General features: G+C 44.5%; 1 protein-coding gene across 3 annotated transcripts in view; it reads left to right on the plus strand.

Moving 5' to 3' along the window:
• Positions 1 to 25,670, plus strand: part of IMPA2 (inositol monophosphatase 2) — a 60,516-nt gene extending 34,846 nt beyond the window's left edge. For all 3 annotated transcript variants that reach the window (XM_030212293.1, XM_030212302.1, XM_030212311.1), the window contains 5 exons: positions 11,737 to 11,782; positions 15,175 to 15,283; positions 21,404 to 21,512; positions 22,713 to 22,864; positions 25,548 to 25,670. In XM_030212293.1, the coding sequence (XP_030068153.1) occupies positions 11,737 to 11,782; positions 15,175 to 15,283; positions 21,404 to 21,512; positions 22,713 to 22,864; positions 25,548 to 25,663 (532 nt within the window). In that variant the 3' untranslated portion in view covers positions 25,664 to 25,670. The remainder of the gene's footprint in view (positions 1 to 11,736; positions 11,783 to 15,174; positions 15,284 to 21,403; positions 21,513 to 22,712; positions 22,865 to 25,547) is intronic.
• The last annotated feature ends 1,454 nt before the right edge of the window (positions 25,671 to 27,124 follow it).

Consider the following 27,124-nt stretch of genomic DNA (forward strand, 5'->3'; position numbering starts at 1 on the left):
CATTATAATATTCTTGTCTTATTTTGCACCCCTTTCTAAAATTCCTAGCATCTTGTTTGCTTTTTTTGGCCACCACCACACACTGAGCATAAGATTTCAATGTATTGTCTACAATGACACCTAGATCTCTTTCTTGAGTGTCGACTCCAAAGGTGACCCTAGCATCAGGTAGCTATGATTTGGATTATTCTTCCTAATGTGCATCACTTTGCATTTCTCCACATTAACTTTCATCTGCCATTTGAATGCCCAGTCTTCCAGTTTCCTAAGGTATTCCTGCAATTTTTCACAATCCGCATGTGTTTTGACAAGTTTGAATAGTTTTGTCTCGTCTGTAGGATTTATGTTTAAATCATATTTATTCAAACCAAAATACACAGTAACAGAACTATTTTTGTTACAGAAATGGAGTTTTTCCATTTCTCCCCTTCCCCCCTACTCCACCCCCCTTCCCCCTCCCTTATATTAATATCACTTATTCATACATTCAACAATAACTTCGTGCTGATGGAGTTAATGTATTCCAGAAAGGTGCCCACAATTGCTGAAATTTTCCCCTGCCCGTGATTCAAAGTCAACAATCTCCACCCTCTCTATCCGCATCAGTAACAACATTTTCAAACCCGCCATTGTTGGAGAGTGGGCGCTTTAGTAGCCAACCACTCCGTTAGGATAATCTGTTTGCCAACTATCACAGTTCTTGCTACGAATGCTGTAAAGCCCCTCGCCAGTGGCTGCCGCAGCTGGGGTTGGCCAAACAGTAGAGCTTGGATCATAACTCCAACGCTGGTGCCACATTTTATTAACATAGTTATAGTGGCCTTCCAGAATCCTTCTATGCCTTTTGCACGTCCAAACATGTGTCCCAAATTGGCGCCCTCTGTTCCACACTTCGGGCATTCCCCCAGGACGACAGACCCATGTAAACGCTCTTCTAGGGGGAATATGCAGCCAAAAAACAAATTTGTACTGTAATTCCCAGTGTGTAGACTGATATGTCACCCTTCTGATTGATAGTACGTGAGACCGCACCCAACGCTGGTGCAATGTCTGTCCCCAGGTCTGCTGTCCACTGTAGGGATAAAGTTTTATAATCCGGTTCTGGCATAGTGTCCTTTATGTGCCTGTGGTGATGAGAGAGTGGCACTTTATGTTGGGCCTCTAGGGAGAAAGCCACGCAAGTTCCTCCTGAACATCCTCCGCTAGGTGCTCCAGGGCAGAGATGTCACATAATGTTTTAACATGCTCATAATGAAATCGCTCTCCCTCAGAGGCCGTATTCTGTTTTCAGGGCCTCAACGATTTCAGTGCCCTTCCGGGTTAGCACCTGCAGCAGGTACTCCAATCCCCGTTTTTTCCATTCCTAAATGTCCCATACATACTGCCTGGTACAAAGGCCAGATTGTCACAAATGGGTAAGTATGGCGAGACCTTTGTTGAAAATGATGCATCCTACTAACCCATTTCCAGGTTGCTGCCGCTGTTCTCATAATCAGGGCTTGTTGTAAGACCTGCGGTACGGGTGCCCCAGTCGAGTGCAGATAATTGCTAAAATGGGTCCCCAAAGTAAACTCAGTTCCACAGAAGTATCTGAGAAGTCGCTTAGTCCCTCGGAACCAATCGTTTATATGTCTCATCCACAGGCCACATTAAAGTACCGCACAACTCAATAGTCCTAATCCTCCATATTCCACTGGTACGCATAGTACCTTCATCGGCAATCGAGCTTTTTTGGCCCCGCCACAAGTACTGCTGGATCATTCTGTCCGTTCTTCTCGTCTTTCTTATTTCAGTATAACGGCATTGTTTGTAGGACATAGCCACCTCGGGGCAATTATCATGTTGTATAAGGCTATTCTGCCCAACAAAGAGAGAGGCAATGTTGTCCACGCTTGTAGACTATTTCTTGTATCCGTTAGCAGTCTTTTGTATATTAAGATCATAGAGTTCCCTCCTCTCTGCGGAAACCAGGACTCCCAAATATTTGAATTACCTTGAGCTATCTGGAAAGTATCTGCCCTCCCTTCCTCCCCCCCCCCTCCCCGCATGCCCTATCTGCAGTACCACTGATTTTGATAAATTAACTTAAATCCTGATATATGACCATACTGCCTAATATGTTCTAATAGGACCTTGTAGATTCTTTGTGGGTTGGTCAAACGTTAGCAACAAATCGTCCGCATATGCCAGCACTTTTATTGACTGCCTCCCCCACCCGAACCCCTTCAAACTGTTTGTTCTGCTTTCAGCAGCGTGCGCAGCAGAGGCTCCAATGCCAGGATGAACAGCAGGGGAGAGAGGGGGCAACCTTGCCTCGTGCCCCGCTCTATTTCAAATTCACTACCTTTCATGCCATTTACCAGCACTCGCGCCGTGGGGTGACAGTAAAGAACCTTAATTATTTCTAGAAATTTGCTAGTAATACCCATATGTTCAAGCGCCTGAAACAGGTAACCCCATTGTACCCGATCAAACGCTTTTTCCGCGTCTAGGCTTAGTATCCAAGCCGGCTCAGCTTTCTCTATGCACACTGCCATTGCCATAAGTAATCTGCGAACATTTTGGGTAGATTGTCGACCTCTCACAAACCCTACTTGTTCAGTACCTATCAAGCGAGGTAGGCAGTCAGCTAGTCTTTCGGCCATCGCTTTGGCTAAGATTTTAATATCTACGTTAAGTAATGATATCGGTCTGTATGCATCTGCTGTGTCTGGTGACCTACCCGGCTTGGGAATTAATGTAATCAAAGCCTGATTTGCATATGGAGGGAACTGGCCCGCATCTATTACACCCTCATAATATTCCAACAAGGAAACCAACGCTTCCGGCGCCAGCATTTTATAATATTCCCCCGTATAACCATCTGGGCCCAGGGCCGATCTAAGCTTTAACCCCTTAATCGTTCTTTTCAATTCCTCTAAGGTCAAAGGAGCATTTAATCCCTCTTGCTCTTCTTCGGTCAACCTATCCAAGCCAGCTTTCCTCAAATATTGCTCTATTATTTGTACTTCGCTTGTTGGCCCGGCTGCATATAGTTTGGCATAGTGCTCATCAAATATCTGTGCAATCTCTTCCCTAGAATTAACCAATGACCCCGCCTGATTTTTTACCGCTACAATGGCCCTAGATCCCCCCCAGGTCTTAATCACTCTTACTAACAAGGGACCTGCTTTATTCCCAAATCTACTTAACTTATATTTATAGTATATAGCAGATCGTGTCTCTCGTTCATGCAGAAGGGTGTTCAACGCCACCTGAACCGCCCTCAATCTTTCTAATGACTCAGGAGTGAGCTTGCGCATGTGTGTGCGTCTAGCCCTCTGAAATTGTTTCTCTAAATGTAAAATACTAGCTTGTTGTCGCTTGCGCCGGGCACTACAGTACGCGATAATATCTCCCCGTATCACTGCCTTGGAAGCATTCCAAAACAGTACCGGTTGTGTTTCTGTATGAACCCCATTATTAGTAAAATATGTGTCCCATTTCTCTTGCAGATATGTCTGAAATCGCACATCTCCTTGCAAATATGCCGGGAACCGCCATCCCTTACCCCCTTCCCTATCCGCCGGGACAGCCATATCCAGCCACACCAGCGCATGGTCCGAGACTTCCTCGGGACCCACCTCTGCGGCCTGCACCCAGGGGAACATGGTGGACTCCAACAGTATGTAATCTAAACGGGCTAATGTGCCATGCGCCCGTGATCTATGAGTGTATTCTCTATCCCCAGGGTGTAGGATCCTCCAGGCATCCACCAACCCCAACATCCTCCGGAAGGCACTGAAATCTTTACGCCTTTGTCCTTGATAATGTGGAGAGGTGGGGCTCGAGGTATCCATCTCAGGGTCTGAGGCCATATTGAAATCCCCAACCACCATCAATTTTGCCGTTTTATACTGCAAACAGGCGCTTCCCAGGGCCGCATAGAAACCGGGTACATACCCATTAGGGCCATATACATTTACCAATATAAACTCCACTCCTTGTATCCAGATTTTCAAAATAAGATACCTCCCCTGTCCGCCCTGAGCTAACACATCTACTTTACACGAGAGCCCTTTCCTAATCAAGACCGCCAGGCCCCCTCTCCGCCCCTGCGCATCTACTGCATAACATTCTCCCACCCAGGTCTTTTTCAATTTAGTATGCTCCTGGCCATTCAGCCGCGTTTCCTGTAGACAAGCTATATCTGCTTTATGCCTTCGCAGCGCTTGCAGATCTTGTAACGTTTCGTGGGGGTGCTAATCCCCCCCACGTTCCACGTTATTATCCGTGCTGGCATGATGTTTCTAAAACTGCCTCCGCGACCAACCCCTGAGCTCCTGTGTGTGTACCTACATCAACTAACTTCATATATCTCCATCTTCTTTGCACGTTTAATCTGGTGATATTTAATAACCTCCCATTCCAACTGCCCTTCCCCCCACCCAAACCCACCCTCCCATGCTTCCTTTTATCTACCACCCTTTCCATATTCTAGGCCTCACCTAGCTATGGAACTGAATCACGCTTTTCGGCTAGTGACCCCCACCCGCCATGTTCAATTATATGTAGATTGCTTTTCTCTCTACTCACGTACAGTCCAAACTTTGTGCCCCCTCTTTTTTAAGGCCTGTTATCGTGTTCTTGTCCTGTTCCCGTGATATCTTTGTCCCGGAGGAATTTCCGTGCGGCCTCCACTGTCGGAAATGTATGCCATTGGTCCTGTAGCTGCACCTTTAATTGTGCTGGATATTGTAGGGCAAAACGGATTTTTTTGTTAATTAACGCAGTGCACAGTGGGTGGAACTGCTTACGCTTTGCTTGCACCTCAGTTGAGAAATCTTGGAATATTAAAACGTTCCTCCCGTTATACTTGAAAGTCTCTCTCTTCATGCGAAAGCCCTGTAAGATTTCTTGTTTGTGTCTGTAGTTTAACAGCTTTGCTACCACCACTCGGGGTCTTCCCTGCGTCTCCATCTTTCTCCCCACTCGGTGGGCCCGCTCCACCACCACTGGCCCCATAGAATCTGTTAGGGCCAGTTCTTTCGATAGCCACGTCTCCAGCCATACCTCCAGATTACGTTCCGGGAGCGATTCAGGGAGTCCCACCAGACGTATATTGTTTCTGCGGGAGCGATTCTCCAGATCTTCCAACTTGGAGGCATGTGTTTCCATCTGCTGCTGTAAACTGGTTATATCCGGCCCGTATGCACGCGCCTCATCCTCCATCGCCGCTATTCGCACTTCGGCGTCGCTCACGCGGGTTTGCAGACCTGCCACCGCGGTTTGGATCCCTTCCAGTTTTCTGTCAAGCGCTGCCCATTTCGGCTCCCACGCTCTTGTCATTGCGGAGGTGAGTTGTTCTAGCTGCACCTCCGAGAACACCACCGGAGCCTCGTGTGCGCCGTCCGCCATTTTGTTTTCGCCGACCGCGACTTTGATTTTCTCTTTTTTAGCGGTCTTCGGAGCCTTTATCGCGGGTGTGCTGCGAAGATATCTATCCATGTGGGGTTCACACGTTTCGCTGTGAAAAGATATTTCGACTGCAATCATTAATTTATGCAAATTGCGGGTGAGGGTTCCGGAGCCCAAGCAACCGACTGCTGCTTAGCTCATAGCACCACGTGATCCTCTCGTCTGTAGATTTAATCATCTCACTCATCGTTCTGTTTTTCAGATCATTTATAAATATGTTAAATAGCACCAATCCCAGTACAGATCCCTTTGACAGTCCAGTATTCACCCTCCTCCATTGAGAAAAATGGCCATTTAACCCTACCCTCTATTTTCTGTCCAATAACCGATTCCTAATCCACTGAGGGACATTGCCTCCTATCCCATGAATTTTTAATTTTGTCAGGAGTCTGTCATGAGGAACATTGTCAAAAGCTTTCTGAAAATCTAGATACACTACATCAACCAGCTCACCTTTAGCCACTTGTTTATTTACACCTTCAAAGAAATGAAGCAAATTGATGAGGCAAGACTTCACTTGGCTGAACCCATCCTGACTCTGTCCCATTAAACCATGTTTGTCTACGTGTTCTGTAATTTTATTCTTTATAATAGTTTCCACTATTTTGCCCGACATAGACATCAGGCTTACCAGTCCATAATTTCCTAGATCACCCCTAGAACCCTTTCTGAAAATCGGCATTATATGGGCCACCCTCCAATCTTCAGGTACTGCGGATGATTTTAACGACAGGTTATAGATCACTAACAACAGATCAGCAATTTCACATTTGAGTTCTTTCAGTACCCTGGGGTGTATGCTATCTGGTCCAGGTGATTTATCACTCTTTAACATGTCAGTTTGGCTGAGTACATCTTCCAGGTTCACTGAGATTTCTTTCAGTTCCTTTGCATTGTCACCCTTGAAAACCATTTCTGGTATAGGTAGACCTCTTACATCTTCTTCCGTAAAAACCCAAGCAACGAATTCATTAAATCTGCCTGCTATGACCTTGTCCTCCCTGTGTGCCACGTTTCCTCCTTCATGATCTAATGGTCCCACGGATTCCCTCACAGGCTTTGTGTTTCTGATGTACCTAAAAAAGGTGTTACTGTAAGTTTTTGTGTCCATGTCAAGTTGTTCTTCATATTCTCTTTTAGCCTTCTTTGTCAATGCTTTGCATCTAGCTTGACACTGCTTATCTTGCTTATTTTCTTCATTTGGATCCTTTTTCCATTCTTTGAAGGATTCTCTTTTGGCTCTAATAGCCCCTTGCACTTTACCTTTTAACCTTGCTGGCTATCATCTGCTGTTCATTCCACCTTTGTTAATATGTGGAATACATTCTATTCTATTCCTGGTTGTTTGTTTTTTTTAATATTCTGGCCTAAATCATCTGGAATCAAAGTGGGTTTACTAAAAAAAAATCAAAACACCTAATTCAGTACCAAGCAATACTACTAAGTGTCCATGTACTTATTAAACAAATTAGTTTTCAACACTCTTCTAATGACATGTAATTAAGAGAGTGGTCCCGTACTTGGACTGAAATAGAATTCCATATCCTACTAGACTGGTAAATAAATGAACTTTCATGAATACTTTTATAGTGACCCTGAGATACAGATGGACTACCCAATCTGGATAAGGAATCTAGAACAAGAAGCAGAACAAATAATAGAAAAAGTAATCAACTGAATAAGATCTTAGGACAACAGCCATTGATTATTTTAAAGACCCAACATGCTACCTTAAATTCAATGCGAGCATCATTGGAAGCCTATGCAAATCCCTCAATATGGGGGCACATGGCCAAAGTTCCTGCAACCAAGGATCATCCTAGCTGCTATAGGTTGAATTCTTTTAATCTTGTGAGCAATACCCACATACAAAATGTACAATAATCACCCTGAGACATCAACACTGCCTGAACTAAAAGTTGAAAGTACTCTGGTAAAAGAAGGATCTAATGGGTCTTAGTTGACAAAACATGAAAAATAAGTGGCCTAGTGGTTAGGGTGGTGGACTTGGCCTGGGGAACTGAGGAACTGAGTTCGATTCCCACTTCAGGCACAGGCAGCCCTTGTGACTCTGGCAAGTCCACTTAACCCTCCATTGCCCCATGTAAGCCGCATTGAGCCTGCCATGAGTGGGAAAGCGCGGGGTACAAATGTAACAAAAAAATAGTTTTTACTAAGGTTATAAATCTGATTCTCCATTGTTAATTGTGAATCTAAGATGACCTCTAGCAGTTTAGCTGATGTTACATAATCAATTTGTTCACACCGTTTTTAGCCTTAACTGTCTAGGACCTTCTGACAGAGAATTACTAAAAAAACCAGTAAAACTAGTTTTTCATCATTAAGTTTTAGTAATTACTATATGCCCAGGTTTGCACTTTCTCTATATATTCCCATATCAAAGCATTAGAGATCTCGGTATTAGCAGGGCCGTGCCTAGGGTCTCTGGCGCCCCCCTGCAGACTATCAGTTGGCGCCCCCCCCGCAGACTATCAGTTGGCGGCGGCTGCCCCCCCCCCCCCCCCCCCCATGAAAATGATCACTCACCACTTGCCACACTGAATTGTCAGCAATATTCTTAGAAACAGATTGCTATACATTGCAAAATAAGGTAGCAGATGTAAATTCTCAAAGTGGACATATTCCAAACACTAAAATGAAAATAAAATGATTTTTTTCTACCTTTGTTGTCTGGTGACTTTCTTTTTCTGATCATAGCTGGCCCAGTATCTGATTCTGCTGCTATCTGTCCTCTTAACTCCATTTCCAGGGCTTCCTTTCCATTTATTTCTTCCTTGCCTCCTTTCTTCTTCATTTCTGGTCCTCAGCTTCTGCCTATTTCGTCATCCATGTGCAGTTTTTCTCTCCTCTCTTCCTTTTCCCTCATTTCATCTCCTTCATCTTTCTTCCCTCCCCTCTATGTCCAGCAATTTCTTCTCTCTCACTGAGGCCCATGCCTCCCATCCATGCCCATCCATGCTCCTCTGTCCCCCTGCCCCCTCCATTCATCCTTTTCCAGCATTCCCCTCTCTCCCTGAGCCCTGCCCTCCCAATCCATGCCCATACCATGTTCCTCTGTCCCCTGCCCCCTCCATTCATCCCTTTCCAGGCAATTCCCCTCTCTCTCCCTGAGCCCTGCCCTCCCAATCCATGCCCATCCATGCTCCTCTGTCCCCTGCCCCCTCCATTCATCCTTTTCCAGCAATTTCCCTCCTCCCTTCCATGACCGCCCCCCCCCTCGCATCCATGCTGTCGTCTCTCCCCTGCCCCCCCGCTCCCATTGTTCAATTCAACTGCCCGCCCTCTTCTCTCGCCCCAACATCCCTTTTCTTTTTTTTTCTTTTTAAATTTACCTCCGTAGCGGTTCCGGCAGCGTCAGTGAAGGAGGCTGCGCTCCCGACGTCGCTAGCCTTCCTTCGCTGTTGTGCCGCCTTCTTCTGACGTCATGTCCTTGATGACAGAAAAGGCGGAACACAGCGAAGGGAAGGCTAGCGACGTCGGGAGCGCCGCCTCCTTCACTGACGCTGTGCTGCCGGAACCGCTACGAGGGACATTTAAAAGGAAAAAAAAGAAAAGGGATGTTGGGGGGAGGGCGAGCGAGGTGAGCATGGTGCAGCGGCGCCCCCAGAGGGAAGCCCCCCCTGCCATGCTTACCTCGCTTACCGTGTTGGCACAGCCCTGGGTATTAGAATATAATGGAACTAGAATAAAAATATCATCAGCATAGGAAATAAAAAATATTTAGATGATTCTAATAAACTCCCAGTGTACTGATAAAAATATTGAACAAGATTGGTGACAATGGAGAACCCTGAGGGACCCCATAGACTACACCCCCAACAACTGGGATTCCACATGTATTTTTAAACATCGTCCACGCCTGATTTAAATCCTAACCTTTGTGGCCAACCCTTTCAGCTTCTTTTTAACCATTTTCCTCATTTGGTCATAGTCATTCTTTCAAAAATTAAATCCTGCTACAGTAGATTTCTTTAGTGACTTCACTCCAAATATCAGCTCAAGTTTGATCATGTTATGATCACTGTTTCCCAGTGAATCCAACACCACTACCTCTCGTACTTTACCCTGCATTCCACTAAGGACTAGATCTAAAATAACTCCCCCTCTTGTCCGCTCTTGGATCAGTTGCTCCAAGAAGCAACTGATTCTTATTACATCTAAGAATTTTACCTCCCTAGCACTCCCTGATGTATATTTATCCAGTCATATTGGGATAATTGAAATCACCCATCATTATAATGTTGCCCAGTTTGCCAGCTTTCCTAATTTCTGTAAACATTTGTTCATCTGTCTGATCTGTCCTGGTGGACGGTAGCAAAACGCACACAGGCAAACGATCTGCAACATCCAAAATGGCAGAAAAAGAAAAGCAGACCCACGTGCCTTATTCTTTGTGTTGCATTGCACTAACCAGACAAGGAGAACATTGGACTGTTCTGGTTTCATGTTAAACCCCCTGACGCAGCCCTTGAGAGGGTGAAGCATGGCCATGTTGGGTAGTTAGAGGAAAGTTGTATGCTGATTTTTATATATCTGTGTTGAATAAATTTTGTTTAATTTCACCATGTGGGGTCTGTTTTCTTTTCTGCTGGCGGACAGTAGTACAGCCCTACCTGTATACTCTTTCCCTTCACACATGGAATTTCTGTCCACAAGGATTTCACGCTGCTATCTGTTTCATGTAGGAGTATTATTTTGTTTGTCTCTTTAACCTATTGCACAACCCCCTCCAATTTGATCCACTCTATCATTGTGATATATTTGTACCCTGATAACACAGTGTCCCATTGATTATTCTCCTTCCACTAGGTCTCTGAGATGCCTATTATATCTGTCTCTTTGTTTAGTGCTATATACTCCAACTTTCCCATCTTATTTTTTAGGCTTCTAGCATTTGTATATAGACACTTCAAATTGTGTGTTTTTTTAGCATCTAAAAGCTGCTTTGAAGTTGATGGGGATCATTTACATCCTTTGCTCTGTTCTCCCATTAAGCACTCCTGGCTTTCTTTTACCATTATTGAAAACTGTCGGGATTCCCTAAAGATCTGTTTCCATAGTAACCTTGGAGGATGCTCCACACCGAACCATGTGTTCATTGTCAACTGTCAGCATTCCCCCCCTCCCCATTTAGTTTAAAAGTTGCTCTATCTCCTTTTTATATGTTGGCGCCAGCAGCCTGTTCCATCCAGTTAAGGTGTGGAGCCCATCCTTTTGGAACAGGTTTCCCCTTCCTCAGAATGTTGTCCAGTTTTAACAGATCTAATCCCCCATCCTTGCACCATCATCTCGACCACACATTGAGACTGCCTGTTTCTTGGGTCCTGTGCATGGAACGGGGAACGTTGAGGATCTGGATTTCAGCTTTCTACCTAAGAGCTTAAATTTGGCTTCCAGAACCTCATTCCCACATTTTCCTGTATCATTGTAGCTACATGTACCAAGACACCTGCACTATGTAAAATCTTATCTAGTGACGCGTGAGGTCCACTTTGCACCAGGCAGACAAGTGACCAGGTGATCCTCATGCCCTCCAGCCACCAGCTATCTACATGCCTAATGATAGAAATCACCAACTACAACAGCTATCCTAACCCTTCCCTTCTGGGCAGAAGCTTCTGGAGACACATTCTCAGTGTGAGAGGATATTGCATCTTGTTTGTAAAATGTGGAGGACCTTGGAAGAGTATATGCTAGCAAGAAGTTCTGTATATTATCCTGCCTAATATATAACACTAGTAAAAGAGGCCCATTTCAGAGCAAATGAAACGGGCGCTAGCAGGTGTTCGTCGCCAACACCCCTCCCTCCCTCCCTCCCTGGCCAACCCCTTCGTTATTCTTCCATTGCTCCGCCCCCAACGTCATGACATTTGACGCGAGGGCGGGGCCCAGAGCGATTCCCCACCCCCGCCTCCCTCCCTGCCAAACCCCTTCATTGTTCTGTCATTGCTCCGCCCTCGAGGGCGGGGCCCGGAGCGATTTTGGTGGCTTCACCACCACGAACCTTCAAACCTTTTTGAAGGAAGTCAGGGCTTGGCTTCACTGACGTCAGTGTCCTCAGAACGTTGAGGGTGAGTTTTATTATAGTAGATTGGGGGTACTGTCACTGTCCTTGGGAACTCATTTTGCCTGTTTGGAGGGTGATGGGCTTGTTGTAATGGGAGGTAAACAATTTGAACTAAAAAATTCAATAGCAACTATATATGTAAACACATTTAAAAAACAAAGATTAACACGTGAGTTTCTTTTTATTTCTAGGTTTCCACCAGTGGCAGTTAGCATTGGATTTGCTGTTAATCAAGAGGTATAGAAAGTGTTCTGTAAGTTGGTGCTCTGAGATTTGTCTAGGTATTCTATAAGCCTAGTGGGGAAGGGAGTAGCAAGGACAGCAGAATATCTTTTGGTTGTAGGGGGGTCAAACAAATCAATCTTTATCCTGTCCCCAAAGCTCTCTAATTGCTGATGCTGTGTTTGGTAAAATATTGTTAGGGCTGTGGCTCACTCCAGTCTGCTTTCTATAGCAAGGGGTAGGAATTATAGGATGACATAGGGACAAGATTTATATTTAAATCTTTTATTAACCTATAAAAGGAACACTATCTGTACAACTGTTTATAAATTACAAACAGAAAACAATAACAACAAGCAACTGAAATATCCCCCCTCCCCCGGCCCCCTCTACCCTTCCAACCCCAACAATATCTGACTTCTGCTACCCCAAGAAACTCTAATCCACCCTATTAAAATGCCCAGGGGAGACAAAATGCAACCCACTCTGTATGCCTAGTGGGGGAGAAATATGCCCTATGAAGCACTGTTAATATTTTTAAATCTGTGAATGAGTAATGAATCATCAACAATCTCAGGATTCAGTGGAGCTCTCCTGTCTTGATTATAGTTTATATGGAATAAATAGATGAAAAGATGAAGTTTATTTTATTATTGAAAATGTGCTAGGGCTTTATTTGATATTTTTTTAGTATGGATTAGGTTTTGTACAAGGTGAAGTTTATACTGATGACAGCACCATGCATTGGTTCCAGGAGATGCATGACAAAAACCATGTCTGCCCCTTCAGTGACAATACACAGTACCAAACTGTATTTGTCACTTAGGTGCCAATGATCAGAATTAAACACAGGCACTAGAGGCCAGTTGCGCTGTACTAGCGCCTGTGTTTGCTACTGCCCCATGACCACAACCCCCCCGCGCATGAAACAGTGCGCTCGTAGGCTTTGATCGCAAATAGCATTTAAATGCATGCTAAACTTATTCCTCCCCAATGCTCAGTGGGAGAGCGCCAAACTTGGTGCGCTGCCAGTGGCAAACCGTACGACAGCTCAGAGCTAGCGTTAGGGTTTTCGGAGCATCAGGGAGAATGGGGAGTCCTGTCCAGCATACATTAGCATGCTAGAAGGCCCCTCCCCCATCATCCCCCCAATAAAATCAGTCTCTCCCCTCCCCCGCAGTAGCCCCAACCTCCGACCCCAAGCCAGCGACACGGTGGCTGCAGACCTCCAGTCCCCCCCCCCCCACAACACAAGCTCACGGGGGGGGGGGCTGAAGATCTAGTGGATCTCCAGCACCCCTAGCCTCCCCTCGCACTCAATTTAAAAAAAAAAAAAGAAAAGTCCTGGTGGCCCAGTGGGCCACAATTGCAAACCCTCAACCCCCCCCCCCCCCCACCTAGTGGTCTAGCGGCCCTATTTTCTTTCCCACCCATACCTTAGCGGTGGTACTACTACTACTTATCATTTCTATAGCGCTACTGGACGTACGCAGAGCTGTACACTTGAACATGAAGAGACAGTCCCTGCTCGACAGAGCTTACAATTTAATTAGGACAAACAAAAGATAAGGGAATATTAAAGTGAGGATGATAAAATAGGGTTCTGAACAAGTGATCAAGGGTTAGGAGTTAAAAGCACACTCCCTCCTCTCTTCAGTGCAACCTTGAAAATGGTGGCGCTGCGCTGAAGAGAGGAGGGAGCGTTCTACTCCCTCCTCCACTGCTAAGGTACGGGGAGAAATGGGGGCCACTAGATCACCAGGTGGTGGGGGGTTGTGATTGCGGCCCACTGGGCCACCAGGGCTTTTTTTTTTTAATTGGGTGTGAGGGAGGGGTAGGGGGCTGGAGATGCACCGGATCTTCAGCCCCCCCTCCCTCCTGTGAGCTTGTGATGGGGGGGACTAGAGGTCTGCTGGACCTCCAGCCCCTGTGTCGCTGGCTTGGGATGGGGATTCAGGGGGCACTAGGGCCTTTCAGTTGTAGGGGGGTTTGGGGGTCCCACGGACCTCCAGCCCCTGTGTTTCACAGGTCCAGGCTTTTGACAGCCCAGACCTGTCAGACAAGTGCGGGATGCCCTCAGGCACAATCCTCCCACACTTTCACTCTATGATCAGAGATAATAGCGTGCTTAAATTTACATGCTATTATCTCTGATCATAGGGGCAGTAAAGCCCTACACTGTTCCAGGAGTGTTTTTAGAGCACTGTTTGCCTCTTAGTTGCTAAAGGTAAGCTGTACTCAGTGTGTTTTTCTAGCAAAAAAGGTGGCGGTACTCAAATGTCAGGCCACCCTTCAGGGGTAGGGTGATCACTGAGAAATCCACTCCATAATAACCTGGCCCCTGCAACCAGTCACAGAATCTATGAGAAAGCAGAATTGGTATGTAGAGCCTGAGATCTTTCATTAAAACTTGAGGATCATGGGTCAATTTTAGCAGACAATGGAAAAGATGCCAGTACTCAGTACCCCCTCAAAAAAAGCCCTGGCTGTACTGCAAGGGAACTGTTATTGTCAAAATTCAAAGCAGCTTCTTTGTGAGATGAGTAGCTGTTTAACTGATCCAGAAGGTTTTTAAAAGCTAACCCCCACTGCACAATTCACACAAGGTCATAAGACTTCTGAGGTAAAAAAATATAGATTGGTGGAGGCTTCCTCATCAGGAGTAACACCTTCTTCCACACGCACAAACACACACACTTTGGCCAAAGCCGCTTGAGCTGTGGATATGTGCTGGAAGTTCCGGAATTATTTGATTACAAAGGATCATGTCATTATTTGAATTAAACGTTGTGTATCATGAAATTTTGAAGCTATGTAAGAATACTGTGAATAAGCAGCGTTGTTTTTCATGTTGTGTGAATGGCATTGGATAATGGGCAGTACAGAGGTGGCCATTCCACTGCTCATCTGTGATGCAGATTCTGCTCAAGGCAGGCCCTGCAGTGGAAGAGGATCCCAAGAAAGAAAAGGGCCTGCTTTTGGGTGCTTTTGAATCTTCTGAGGTTGTATGCCTCCCTGGTCTTGATTTGTTTTTCTTTTTTTTTGGAGGGGTGGGGGAATAGCCTTCCAAAATTGTTGTTGCTTCTCCTTAATTTGAACTTACACTATGCTGCCCGTCAATTCTGATTCAGCCCTGTCTCAAAGGTACCACCATCCATGAGACTCGAGCCTTGCTCATTTACTATGCTTGATCACGCTCTTTGGTCTTTGAGACTGCCAACCAAGGTACATCTGATGCTGACTGGCTGGAGGATTTTGTTTTATAAATATAACATGGGTACTTGCACGTTCGAGACATGTCAAGAGAGCAACTGAGACTTTGCTTCACGCTTTCTATTCTGTTGTACTCCATGCAGTATCCGGATTTCATTATAACCTGTTTTCTTTCTCCCCTAAAATTCTTAAAGCTTGAATTTGGTGTGATTTACCACTGTACTGAAGAACGGTTATACACAGGTAGAAGAGGCCAAGGGGCATTTTGTAATGGACAAAGGCTACAGGTATCAAAAGTGACAGGTTGGTTTATATTTTAATAGAAATATAAAAGGGATATTTTAAATTTTCAAACAGATATGGGCAGTTGGCCTCTGTCTTACTCGGTATGTGTCATGTTTTTTGAGGACTTGTATTGCATCTTTGCTATGTACTCCAATTAATGGAATAATGTACGTTTCTAGACCCTCTTTTATGAAGCTGGACTCAGTAAGGGACGAGTATGAACAAGTGGGATATCATCCAGGGCCCTGTGATTGTGGCAGTGAACTTCCTAAGAAAGCAACTCTTTTTAGGTTATTTATTGAAAATATAACTATAATTGCTAATTCAAATTCCTTAGTGGATTACTATAAAATATACGTAACATAAAACACAACCACACCATGCAGGTATGATCTGCCAAGTCCGTTTTACATGTCAAACTGATACAAGAGGGCGTTCTTACAGTATGACATGAGCAAGCATGGTTTGGAGGTATTTTTAGAAGCCACTTTTGCCTTAGACGATCAGATGCTAGTCGTCATTTCTTGGCGCGTTTGTTTTTCTTGCTATTTCCAAAACCATGTCACCGAGAGCCTGCCACAGGGCTCTTCCGTTGTGCACTTGAATGAACAGTCATTTGACGGATATTTTACAATGTACTTGCTATGTAGAAAACTGTTGTTAAGCCTCAGGCACTAAAATGGTATCGGGGAATGCTAAAACCATTGAGATGATTTCTGTCTCATATTTTATTTAAATCTTTTATTGAATCAATCAATACATATACACCAAAAACAAGAAAGTGAAAAATACATGGCAGAGTAGAGAGGTTCGGTTCTTATAGCCCTCTATGATCATGTTAAAAAACAATCCTAGATTTCCCCCCAACCCCACCAGAACTCATGATGATTCATAAGGGGAAATAACCATTTCACTTATCTCTGTTTCAGTTGTAAATCATTGAGAACCAAGCTGCGAGCCCAGGGCAGAAGATCTTGAATATATGGCTCCCAAATAGAACAAAATGGTTTCTTATGTTTATCGGTGAAAACCAGCATCATTAATGTATAAAATGCATTTCTCCATTGCCAAAAAAGCAAGTGGTTAAGTCTGAGTCCAATTTTGTAAAATACATTTTTCCCCGCTATGCATGCCTTGCATAATAAAATACATCCCCCTCTAGAAAGAGGTTCGCAGTGTTCCAGTTTTCCAAACAAGATACCCTGCAAGGAGCACTTAAGAGATTTATAGGATCCTCCCCAAATAGTTCAGTTATTGAGTCCAACTTTCTCTCATATTTTAAATAAATGAAATAAATATCAGACATTGTTAGTATGACTCATTTCTTCCATTAAAGCATCTGCAGTGTCCACATCCCCATCTCTGCCTTCAAGAGAGAGACAGAAATGGACTCAGAAAGGGCAATATGAAAATAGTAATTTAGTAGTTAAAAATCTCTAACAGTGCCCCTTTAATTTGGAGATGCCAGGTCAACAGAAAGATTTGTTGCATGTATTATTCTGCCTTATTTGTTGTCTGGAATGTGGATTATAATAACAAAAAAATACATAATGAATGAAGTAAAACACACAACAAAATCAAAATTAGAACCAGTAAGATAAAATTCTCCTATTTCATTCACTAATCCTTCCCAGTATTAATCTAATCATTCATTATGCAATCTTCACCAAATCTAACTCAAAGAATGAAGAAATAAATAGCCATACATTAATTCCATAATTTAAGGCAGTGATCCCAAACTTGGTCCTGGAGGCACCCCAGCCAGTCATGATATTCATAAGATATTTGCATACACTGCATGCAAATCTCTTTCATGAATATTCATTGTGGAAATCCTGACTGACTGGGGTGCCTCAAGGACCAGGTCTGGGAACCACTGACCTAAGTACTTTAAAAGGTCACTAATTATATTCTATATCCATTAAATGCAGTGGAGTCTGGTTTCTTGGGTAGGAAATATAATTATATTAGACACACAGGCTGTTTGATCTTTTTCAGTAGTCATGGCCTGTCTGTCTGATCTGCCTGTTGAGCCGTATCTGTGCCTTTTCTAAATTATTTTCTCCACCTCTCCTGTGGTAATTCACCAGCATTTGTTTCCATGCCAATACTGAAATCCTTAGCAGCAGGCAAAAAAAGCAAGTAGAATGTTAGGAATTAATCAGAAAAGGATGAAGAATAAAATAATCGGTCCATAGAGTGACAACATTTGAGTATTCTCTGCAGTTCTGGTTGCCCATTTCAAAAAAGATATAGCAGAACTAGAAAAGTTACAGAGAAGTGATTAAAAGGGAAAGAACAGGCACCCTATGGAATAGAGCTTAAACAATTTAGGGTGTGAAAATTAATCTTCTTAGATTTCTCTATAACTGAGACTCGTTGATATAAAGCATGAAAATGATACAGACCAGTGAGGATATTTTAAGGGAACAGATGGAAAAACTGTATACGTTTTATTGTTAGCACATCCTCCCAGAAATGGCACAAAGGGCCAAGGCCAGCTCTGTGGTATTGCAGCCATACTGGAGGAACCTGATTGATTCCTGATTTGGATCACTAGGTGCGTTATGGAGGGGAGGAGGGATTAATTTATGGTGCCAGATTTGAACCCCAGTTCTGACTCAGCTGAAAGCGTAGGGAGCAGGAGGAACCCCCGCCCCCCCAACAAGGAAAAACCTATGTAGAAGACATATAGGAAGTGAATGGTGGTTAACAGATGTCTCATGAGACAGGTAAAGATTATGACCTCTGCCATGGCAGCTGTGGTGACTGCCCATCCAGGCCAGTGGAGCATGCAGCAACTGCAGTGGCCTGCACAGACCAATTGGAGAAGGAGTGGGATCAGGCGTTGTCAGAAGCCATGCAGGCCAAGGAAGAAAACTTCTGCCTTGCTGAATTCAATGAATGACTAGGAAAGAAGGAAGAAGAAGGGAGGGGACTGGAAAAGACAAGGGAGACTGATGGAATGGGGATAAGTCAGGTTCAAGAGGAGTTTCAAGAGAGGGTGGGACTGAAGGAAATGAGGTGGGGAACAGAGAGAAAACTGGTGGCTGATGGGGTTGGGGTGCAAGAGAGGCTGGTGGATGGTAGGGGGGATAGAGAATGCCACAATCACCCTCCTTCTCAAATTTGAGACCCCTGCTGTTCTGCATTCATGTTTTGTGACACTTGATGTGTGAAAGAATGGTTCTGAGTCCCTTTCCTTGGTCCCGGGTCCACTTCTCAGGGACAGTGGATTTGGTACTACAATAATACAACACACAAGTGTGGCTTGGCAAAAGGTATGTTTATCTAGAAATAGGCTTACTGCACTTAGGGCAGAAAGAATAATACAACAGCACTGCTTTGGTTTGTCTCAGGGTCGGCCTGCAGTGAATGAATGTCTGTGGTGAGCAGTGGGATTCATGTGGAATGGATGCAGGGTGTAGTGGATATGTTTCTGAAAGTGTGTGCATGAAAGTCAGTGTGAGTGTCTGGTGTCCGTCTCTTTGTCCCTCTCTGGTTTAAATAACTGACATTTTTCCGGCACACGTGGCCTATGATATAATTGGGTTTGCTTTGATCCTATGTCTTCTGATTCACCAAGGAAGTGTGAATTCCTATGAAGGCCAGTTTATGGAGACAGTGGTTTATTTCTGTTGTTTTCCTGAGCAGTGGTTCTGGTTTGTTTTATTGCTCGGAAGCATGGGTGTTCTGAGACGTCCTGTCTTTCACTGACATTCCCTGGGATCAGACTGGGGCGAGGGGGGGTGAGAAATGTGTGTGCTGCAGCATTCTCTCCCAGAGGCCTTAGGGTGACACTCTGGCACTGAGCCTCAGGGTCTTGGACAGCATAAGGTAATGCTAACATATGGCATCTCCTTTTTGTTGGGGAATGCCTTTATGTAGTTCCAGCAAGACACTTTCTGGATGTGTTATACCCTACCTTGATTTGTACCTGTCCTTTCAGGGCACAGACCGTATAAGTCTGCCCAGCACTATCCCCGCCTCCCAACCACCAGCCCTGCCTCCCACCACCGGCTCTGCCACCTAATCTCGGCTAAGCTCCTGAGGATCCATTCCTTCTGAACAGGATTCCTTTATGTTTATCCCACGCATGTTTGAATTCCGTTACCGTTTCTTTTCCACTACCTCCCGCGGGAGGGCATTCCAAGCATCCACTACTCTCTCCATGAAAAAATACTTCCTGACATTTTTCTTGAGTCTGCCCCCCTTCAATCTCATTTCATGTCCTCTCGTTCTACGTCCTTCCCATCTCTGGAAAAGGTTCATTTGCGGATTAATACCTTTCAAATATTTGAACGTCTGTATCATATCACCCCTGTTTCTCCTTTCTTCCAGAGTATACATGTTCAGGTCATCAAGTCTCTCCTCATACGTCTTGTAATGCAAATCCCTTACCATTCTCGTAGCTTTTCTTTGCACCGCTTCAATTCTTTTACATCCTTAACAAGATACGGCCTCCAAAACTGAACACAATACTCCAGGTGGGGCCTCACCAACGACTTATACAGGGGCATCAACACCCCCTTTCTTCTGCTGGTCACACCTCTCTCTATACAGCCTAACAACCTTCTAGCTACGGCCACCGCCTTGTCACACTGTTTCGTCGCCTTCAGATCCTCAGATACTATCACCCCAAGATCCCTCTCCCTGTCCATACCTATCATCATTTTTATTAGCAGTACTTCTAATAAAGATGATATCTAATTCATCACTTGCATCCTCATCTTCATTGCCATGATGTCCAATTACAGAGAAGCCTTTCACAATGTTGGGAATCACTGCCTTACTATTATTCTAACAACTTTTCATCCTATGGCAAACTCCATATGAATGCCTTTGAGAACTGATGATGGAAAACAAATGTGTGCAAACCTTCAAGCTTCTTTAGGCCAGACAAGAAGACTTCCTCTCCTTTTTTCCTATTATTAAAAATTTCCTGTTTTTTTTTTTTTTTTTTTGCTGCACTGTTTTTTCTCCATTAGGGAGTTGCTTTGCACTGCAGTTCATTTCAGAGGTTAGATTGAAGCCCGTGATGACACCCTATTAAGGGGAAGGTCATCTTTGTAGGCACCCTAGGCTTTTGAGATTTCCTTTGTTTAAATTTATAAAATAGCATTGAACAAAAAAAATGAAGACAAGTTGAAGAGGAAATCAGGAAGTCTTTAATAATGGCTTAAAAAAACCCGTATTTTTCAGACTATAAGACGCACTTCCCCCCCCCCCCCCCCAAATTTGGGAGGAAAATGGGGTGTGTGTCTTATAGTCCGAATGTAGTTTTAAAAGCACCGTAATTCCATTTTGCAAGGTCCCTCCCTTGCTCCCTCGCTTCGTTTTGCAAGGTCCCCCCTCGCTCCCTCCAAATTTAAAAGAAGTTTTACCTGGTCGTGGTTGCGGCAGCAGCAGCAAAAAGATGCACGCTGGGTGCATCAGTCTTCCGTTCTGACGTCTCTCTCAGCTCTGGTCCCGCCCTCAAGGGGCGAGAGCAGAGAGAGAGAGAGACGTCAGAACGGAAGACTGACGCCTCGACCACGACCAGGTAAAACTTTTAAAATTTGGAGGGAGTGAGGGGGGACCTTGCAAAACGGAGTGAGGGAGGGAGGACCTTGCAAAACGGAGCAAAAGAGGGAGGGGGGACCTTGCAAAACGGAGTGAGGGAGGGGGGACCTTGCAAAACGGAGCGAGAGAGGGAGGGGGACCTTGCAAAACAGAGCGAGGGAGGGGGGACCTTGCAAGATGGAGGGGGGCCCCATGGAAAACGGAGAGATTGGGGGCCCCTGCATTTTCCTATAAAATAGCATTGAACAGAGTGAGGTAGAAAAGCCAACCCCATATTGATGTCCTGACATAAATGATACAGGTTAGATCCAAATGCTGTGACATGACACTTGATACCTGTATATAACCAAATGACGAGGCCCCAGGATATATGTATTAGCAAGAGGTCAGCACCTCTCTGGTAGGCCTCTCTGGCATCACAGCTCACTTCACAAGGTAGTGGCATCAGCCCGCATCATACACTGTAAGGTGCGTTATTCTGAAAGAAATGTGATGAAGCTTGCTGTTAGTATCTATTGAGACCTGAGATGCATGGCAGCTTGTTTTTAATGATTTTATTCACCTTTTGCATTGCAGATATTTCTAAGGCTTTAGTTTTAACAGAAATTGGTACCAAACGTGACCCTGCTACTTTGAAATTGTTTCTAAGTAACATGGAGAAGTTTCTCAAGTTGCAAACTCATGGGTAAGGTGATACCTCTTTTGTTGATTCTGATACTACAGACTGTACTCTCTTGTTACTATGTAAGCCGCATTGAGCCTGTGATGAGCGGGAAAGCACGGGGTACAAATGTAATAAATAAATAAATAAATTTGTGAATGAGTGCCACTGCACAATTAAAAATAGCAGGAGGGGGGTCCAGAGACCGAGGTGAGGGAGCACATTTTAGCCGCCGCTGCCACACCCCCCACTGCCAGCACCACCAACAACAACTTTAACACACACACACCCCCGCCGCCGACCCTCTCGACTGCCGTCGCCTACCTTTGCTGGCGGGGGACCCCAATCCCTGCCAGCCGAGGTCCTCTTCTTCCTTCGTTCTGTTTCTGAGTCTGACGTCCTGCACGTACAACATGCAGGATGACAGACTCAGAAACAGAACAAAGCCTTGCGATCTGCATTGCTTCATTCTGTTTCTGTGAGTCTGACGTCCTGCACGTTGTACGTGCAGGACGTCAGACTCAGAAAGAAAACGAAGGAAGAAGACTTTGGCTGGCGGGGGTTGGGGTCCCCTGTCAGCAAAGGTAGCAGATGGTGACGGCAGGTTGGTGGCGGGAGGGGGGGGTGGTTGAGAGGGTAATCGGCAGGGGGGCCCAGGCACCTGTGGCTCCATAGTAGCTATGCCCCTGTTGGGAACATCAGGTCAATCAGCCATCTTGGATCCCCGTGATGACAATAAATATATTTGACATAAAAGTGTTCACAGTCTGTTTATGGGGTGGGATGGCTCTCTGCATACCTCTCCTGGAAATTCCTCAGTGTTGGGTAGCTTCTTTTTCTGCTCTTTGGGCATGGAGGGCACAAGAAACAAGGCTCTTCGCATTACTCATGGTTGTTACTGTTTGTTTAGGAGGCTGTCTCAATCCTTATAATTCATTCTTGTCTTACAGTTTGAAGGGGAGGGGGTGGGTGGTGGGGTTTGTTTCTGTTGTACGTGAAAAACAAAAATGTCATTATATTCTGACTTTATTGTATAAACCATGTTTTCTTGACAATACAAATTGTTTGAAACTTAAGTGCTTGGTCCAGCTAATGTTATCCAAAGCCAGAAGACTTTGATAATCTGGAACCAGACTTGTCTCAGTCTAAACACATCTGAAATAAACCATACCTGGTATGAGCTATGCATGTTTGTAGTTTAATACCTTTTTCTTCCATCTCCAGGCTCCGTATCATAGGAAGTTCGACACTGGCTTTGTGCCTCTTGGCCTCTGGTGCAGCAGATGCGTATTACCAGTTTGGCTTACACTGCTGGGACTTAGCGGCTGCCACTGTCATAATCAGAGAGGCAGGGGGGATTGTAATTGATACGTCAGGTATGTTCTGATACATGGTGGTTTTATGCCACAAAGGAAAAAGATTTTCATATTTAATGACCTGAACTTCCTTGTGCCCTTGATGAAATATTTATTTATATACATAGGGCTGCATTTTGATTAAAATTTTATTCGTGATTGTGTGATTAAAGGTAGGGCATAGCCAGGAGTCCATTGGGGGAAGGCATAAGGGTGGATGGAGGGACCACATATTTCCTCTCCCTCCCACTCCCTTCACATTAGGTATTGTACCTTTGCTGGTGGGAATGCCAAAGCCCCACCAGTTGAAGAAATCCATTGCCAAAGCGGCCCCCTTCCTCCTCGTACAGCCTCAGGAGTGTGGAAGTCAGTGGGCTGCCTTCAGTTGACGATGTCTCCACTCCTCGAGCATGCTGAGCTCATACAAAAACTTGGAGAGTGCAAGTGTCAGTGACTGGAGGCTGCTTATTAAAATAAACTAAATAAAGGTTTCTAGAAAAGGAGATGTGTATATCGGGATTTTAGGGATGGTTCTGGGGTGAAAATATAAAGAGCTTGGAAGGGGAGCCTGCTGCTTCCTTTAGACTTCCAGCAGCCTTTTTTGTGCAGTACTTGGAAACAAATGATCAAATGCTTATCCAAAAGGTTTCATTAATCTCCTGTAAATTAGGCAGTCTATGTTCCTTGAGTTGAAACGGCCTTGTGCATCTCCAATACTTAAAAAAAAACTCTGGGTCTCAGCAGGGAAACTAGTATCTATCAGGGTCAGCCCTACTAGGTGGTGGCAGGCTTCAGGGGTGGCACTATCACAGCTAGCAAAAATAGCATCAGGGAAGCCTTTTAAAAGCTGCTGTGAGTGGAGGGCTTTTCAGCATACCAGCACATAAAGGCCTACTGTGCCCCCTCCTACAGCATATAAGAGGGTGGATCACAGCAGACCTCAGACTTGGGCACAGGATGGAATGCTGAAAGACCCACTACTTACAGCAGCTTATAAAGAGCTTCCCTGCTGCTGTCTTAGCTGGATGTGCCAGTGCTGCACTTCCACCCTCCTTGCTGAAAGCTGTTGGGGGGGGGGGGGGGGGAGATGTGGGGGATGCTGGACACCTGAGGGGTGCATGGCTAATAGCCTTCCTTGGGCGGCCAATACTCCTGGATGGCCTGGCAGCCTTAGATTATCACTTCTGATATCGCAGACATTTCCAGCTTAGTTGCAGCTACAAATGTCCATTTTAAATTTCTCTGATCCCAGGCTGCTATATCTTGGTTTCCAGTTCCATCAAATTGCCTTCTGGGCTGTGGTTAAGGAATCCTCATGCCTATATTGTCTTGTTTCAAAATCTTGGGGCAGTTTACAGTGGTCTGCATAAGCATTTTGTACCTTCAGCCTTCTCTAGCCAGTTTTCAAAAGGAAACTGTACATCCTAATGTTGCCCTTACATTATTATTAATTTAGATTTTGCTCACACCTTTTTTCAGTAGTAGCTCAAGGTGAGTTACATTCAGGTACACTGGATAGTTCTCTGTCCCAGGAGGGCTCACAATCTAAGTTTGTACCTGAGGCAATGGAGTGACTTGCCTAAGATCACAAGGAGCAGCAGTGGGATTTGAACTGGCCACCTCTGGATGACAAGACCAGTGCTCTAAGCACTAGGCCACTGCTGAGAAAGTCAAGCCTGACATGTTCTTACAGTGCTGATCAGGCCTCAGTTGTGATTCTGCCTCTTACATGGTTTACAAGCTCAGAAATCCCCGTGTACTTTGCACTTGCTGCTTCTTCAGTGGCAGCAGAATGTGGATGAAATCGTGAGCCTACATTTAAAAATCCAAATGTGTGTGTATTGCTTCCGCTGTTTCTTGGAATGCACTCCTGGGAACATGTCTGGTCAGTCTTTCAAAAGCAGCTTGTTGTGAAAATTTGTATATACTTGTAACTTCTCTGAGTGGGAAAAGAGAAGGGTGCAGTTTTTACCTAGGGCAATCGAATCAGGTAATTGCTTAATTAACCAGCTTGATCCTCTTTGAAAACTGGCTTTTCTGATTTCTGCACAAAGATTTCACATGCAAAGCCAAACCGTGGTATAATACATGAGCAAAGATGGTGACTAGATTAGATTTCAACAAATTTTGCATTTGTTGAGCCCCCTTCTCATCCCAGGTACACTATGTCATGAATTTATTGTACGTCCATAAGAGACTCTCCACGATCTGGAAAGTTTTTATAAATATAGACCTTCAGAAGGCAGGTTTTCTTCGATTAAAGGCTACGCCAACGCCTATATTCTTTTTGGACCAATGACGAACATAGGTGTTGGAGTAGCCTCTAATCCAAAAAACCCTGCCTTCTCAAGGTTCATATTTATAAACTTTCTAAATGGTGGAGAGTCTCTTGTGAAAGTGTTGATTATGTTCTCCCCTAATATACTTTAATAAACCACTTAGAATAGACACATTTATGTATTGAAGATATTTTGTGAACCTTCTCCACTTTGCTTCACAAAAGATCGCTCTAAGAAGCAAATTACATGACCCTTAGAAACAGTTTACTAAAGGAGGTGCAACAGGCCTTTTTCTGAAAGGACTTTATTTTTCTGTTTCTGCTTCTACTAACTTTGCTTGAATTTTTGGTCCACTTAATGTCCCTCATTTTGTTCCCCATTAACGGGCTCTATGCTGTCTTTTTCTCTCTTCTGCTCTTTTTCAGGGGGACCCCTGGACATCATGTCCTGCAGAGTTGTGGCGGCAGGCACTAAGGAGTTAGCAATGCTAGTAGCTCAGGAATTACTGACTATTGACTATGGCCGGGATGATGAGAACTGAAGAAAAAGGAACAAAATATTTTATGAAATTCAGAAGTGAATCATCTGCTTGCTGTTTCGAAACTCTATAGCTGGCTCAGAGATGTGTTATCTAGTGGGGAAATCTTTTAAATGGCTTGCTGGAGCCTTTGCTGAGCCAATTGTGTCAGAAAAACTGCTTTTAAACTCCATGAAGCCTCTGGTCCCTTTTAAAGTAGTTTTGGATATATGTGGTGTGGTCATGTGCAGCGATTACATATTTAAAAAAAAAGTTTCACATCTGTGTGGGGGCTGCCAAAGTCTTCTATAACATATGCAAGTAAAAATCAAACTTTTTCTTGAACATGCAGATCTCAGGAATTGGGTTTTAGAAATGTACATTGACAGGGACAAGTAGTTAGAAATATGTGTGCATTGTTGGGAATGGGACCTCATATAGGTAAGGAGGCTTGAAGATTTCACTCAAAAGGTTTAAAAAATCCTTTAGTAGGATCACTGTCATTTAGAAAAGGCACAGATTGAAAACTAATGTAGTTGTCCATGGGGAAGAAGGGCATGTGATAGTAAATTTCCATTTTGCCAAAACTGAGCCCATTTTAAGTACATTACTGTCCTGTACTAAAGTGTTACATCCATTTTGTGTGTGGAGAGAAAATGTTTGAAAAACAAATAGGCAAACGATCTGCTAAGTCCCAAAGGAAAGAAATCGTGGAGGCAGACACAGTCAAAGTTGGAAGAGGTCTTTAAAAAATTCTTTATTAAAGTAGATTAAAATACTGCCTGACCTGGCTGTGTTTAGCCTTGTGTGGGCTGCTCCAGGGGCTTAACTTTTACTGTAAAATACAACAAAACACATGTCACTGACAGGTCACATACCTTAACACACAACATATGTACACGCAAAACATAAAAATAAAGACAAATAATAAATCCAACGAATAAATAACTTATAAATAAGAAGTCCAATAAATAGTTAATGAATAAATAAATAAAATAAATAATAATAAATGTGTAAGATCATCATGTAGAAGGTATACACACAAAAAACATACAAATTGTGCAGAGGCTGATTCTATATCAAACATATAAATGGCAAGTGACCGACTCACCTGCAAATGCGCAGTAGAGACTTCCCTCTCTGTTCCGCCCTCACGTCAAGACGTGATGACATCAGAGGGCGGAACAGAGAGGGAAACGGAGTTGGACTGTCGGACGCTGCCGCTGGAGCCTGGAAACGAACATCGCGCGCACCAACCTCCCCCCTCCCCCCCACCCGTATCGGGCCCCCTGCACTGACCTGACAGCACCTCTCACCTCCGTGTGGAAGCGCTGCAGGCAGCAGTAGAGCGATCTGCTGCTGCCTGCAATGCTTTCACACGGAGGTGAGAGGCGCTGTCAGTGCAGGGGGCCCGGCGCGGAGGTGGGAGGGAGCAGCGGCGAGGAGGGTAGCTGGAAATCTCTCCCGTTTTAACGGGCTTAAGGC

This window comes from Microcaecilia unicolor, chromosome 1, assembly GCF_901765095.1.
Source record: "Microcaecilia unicolor chromosome 1, aMicUni1.1, whole genome shotgun sequence".
Classification (NCBI taxonomy): Eukaryota; Metazoa; Chordata; class Amphibia; order Gymnophiona; family Siphonopidae; genus Microcaecilia; species Microcaecilia unicolor.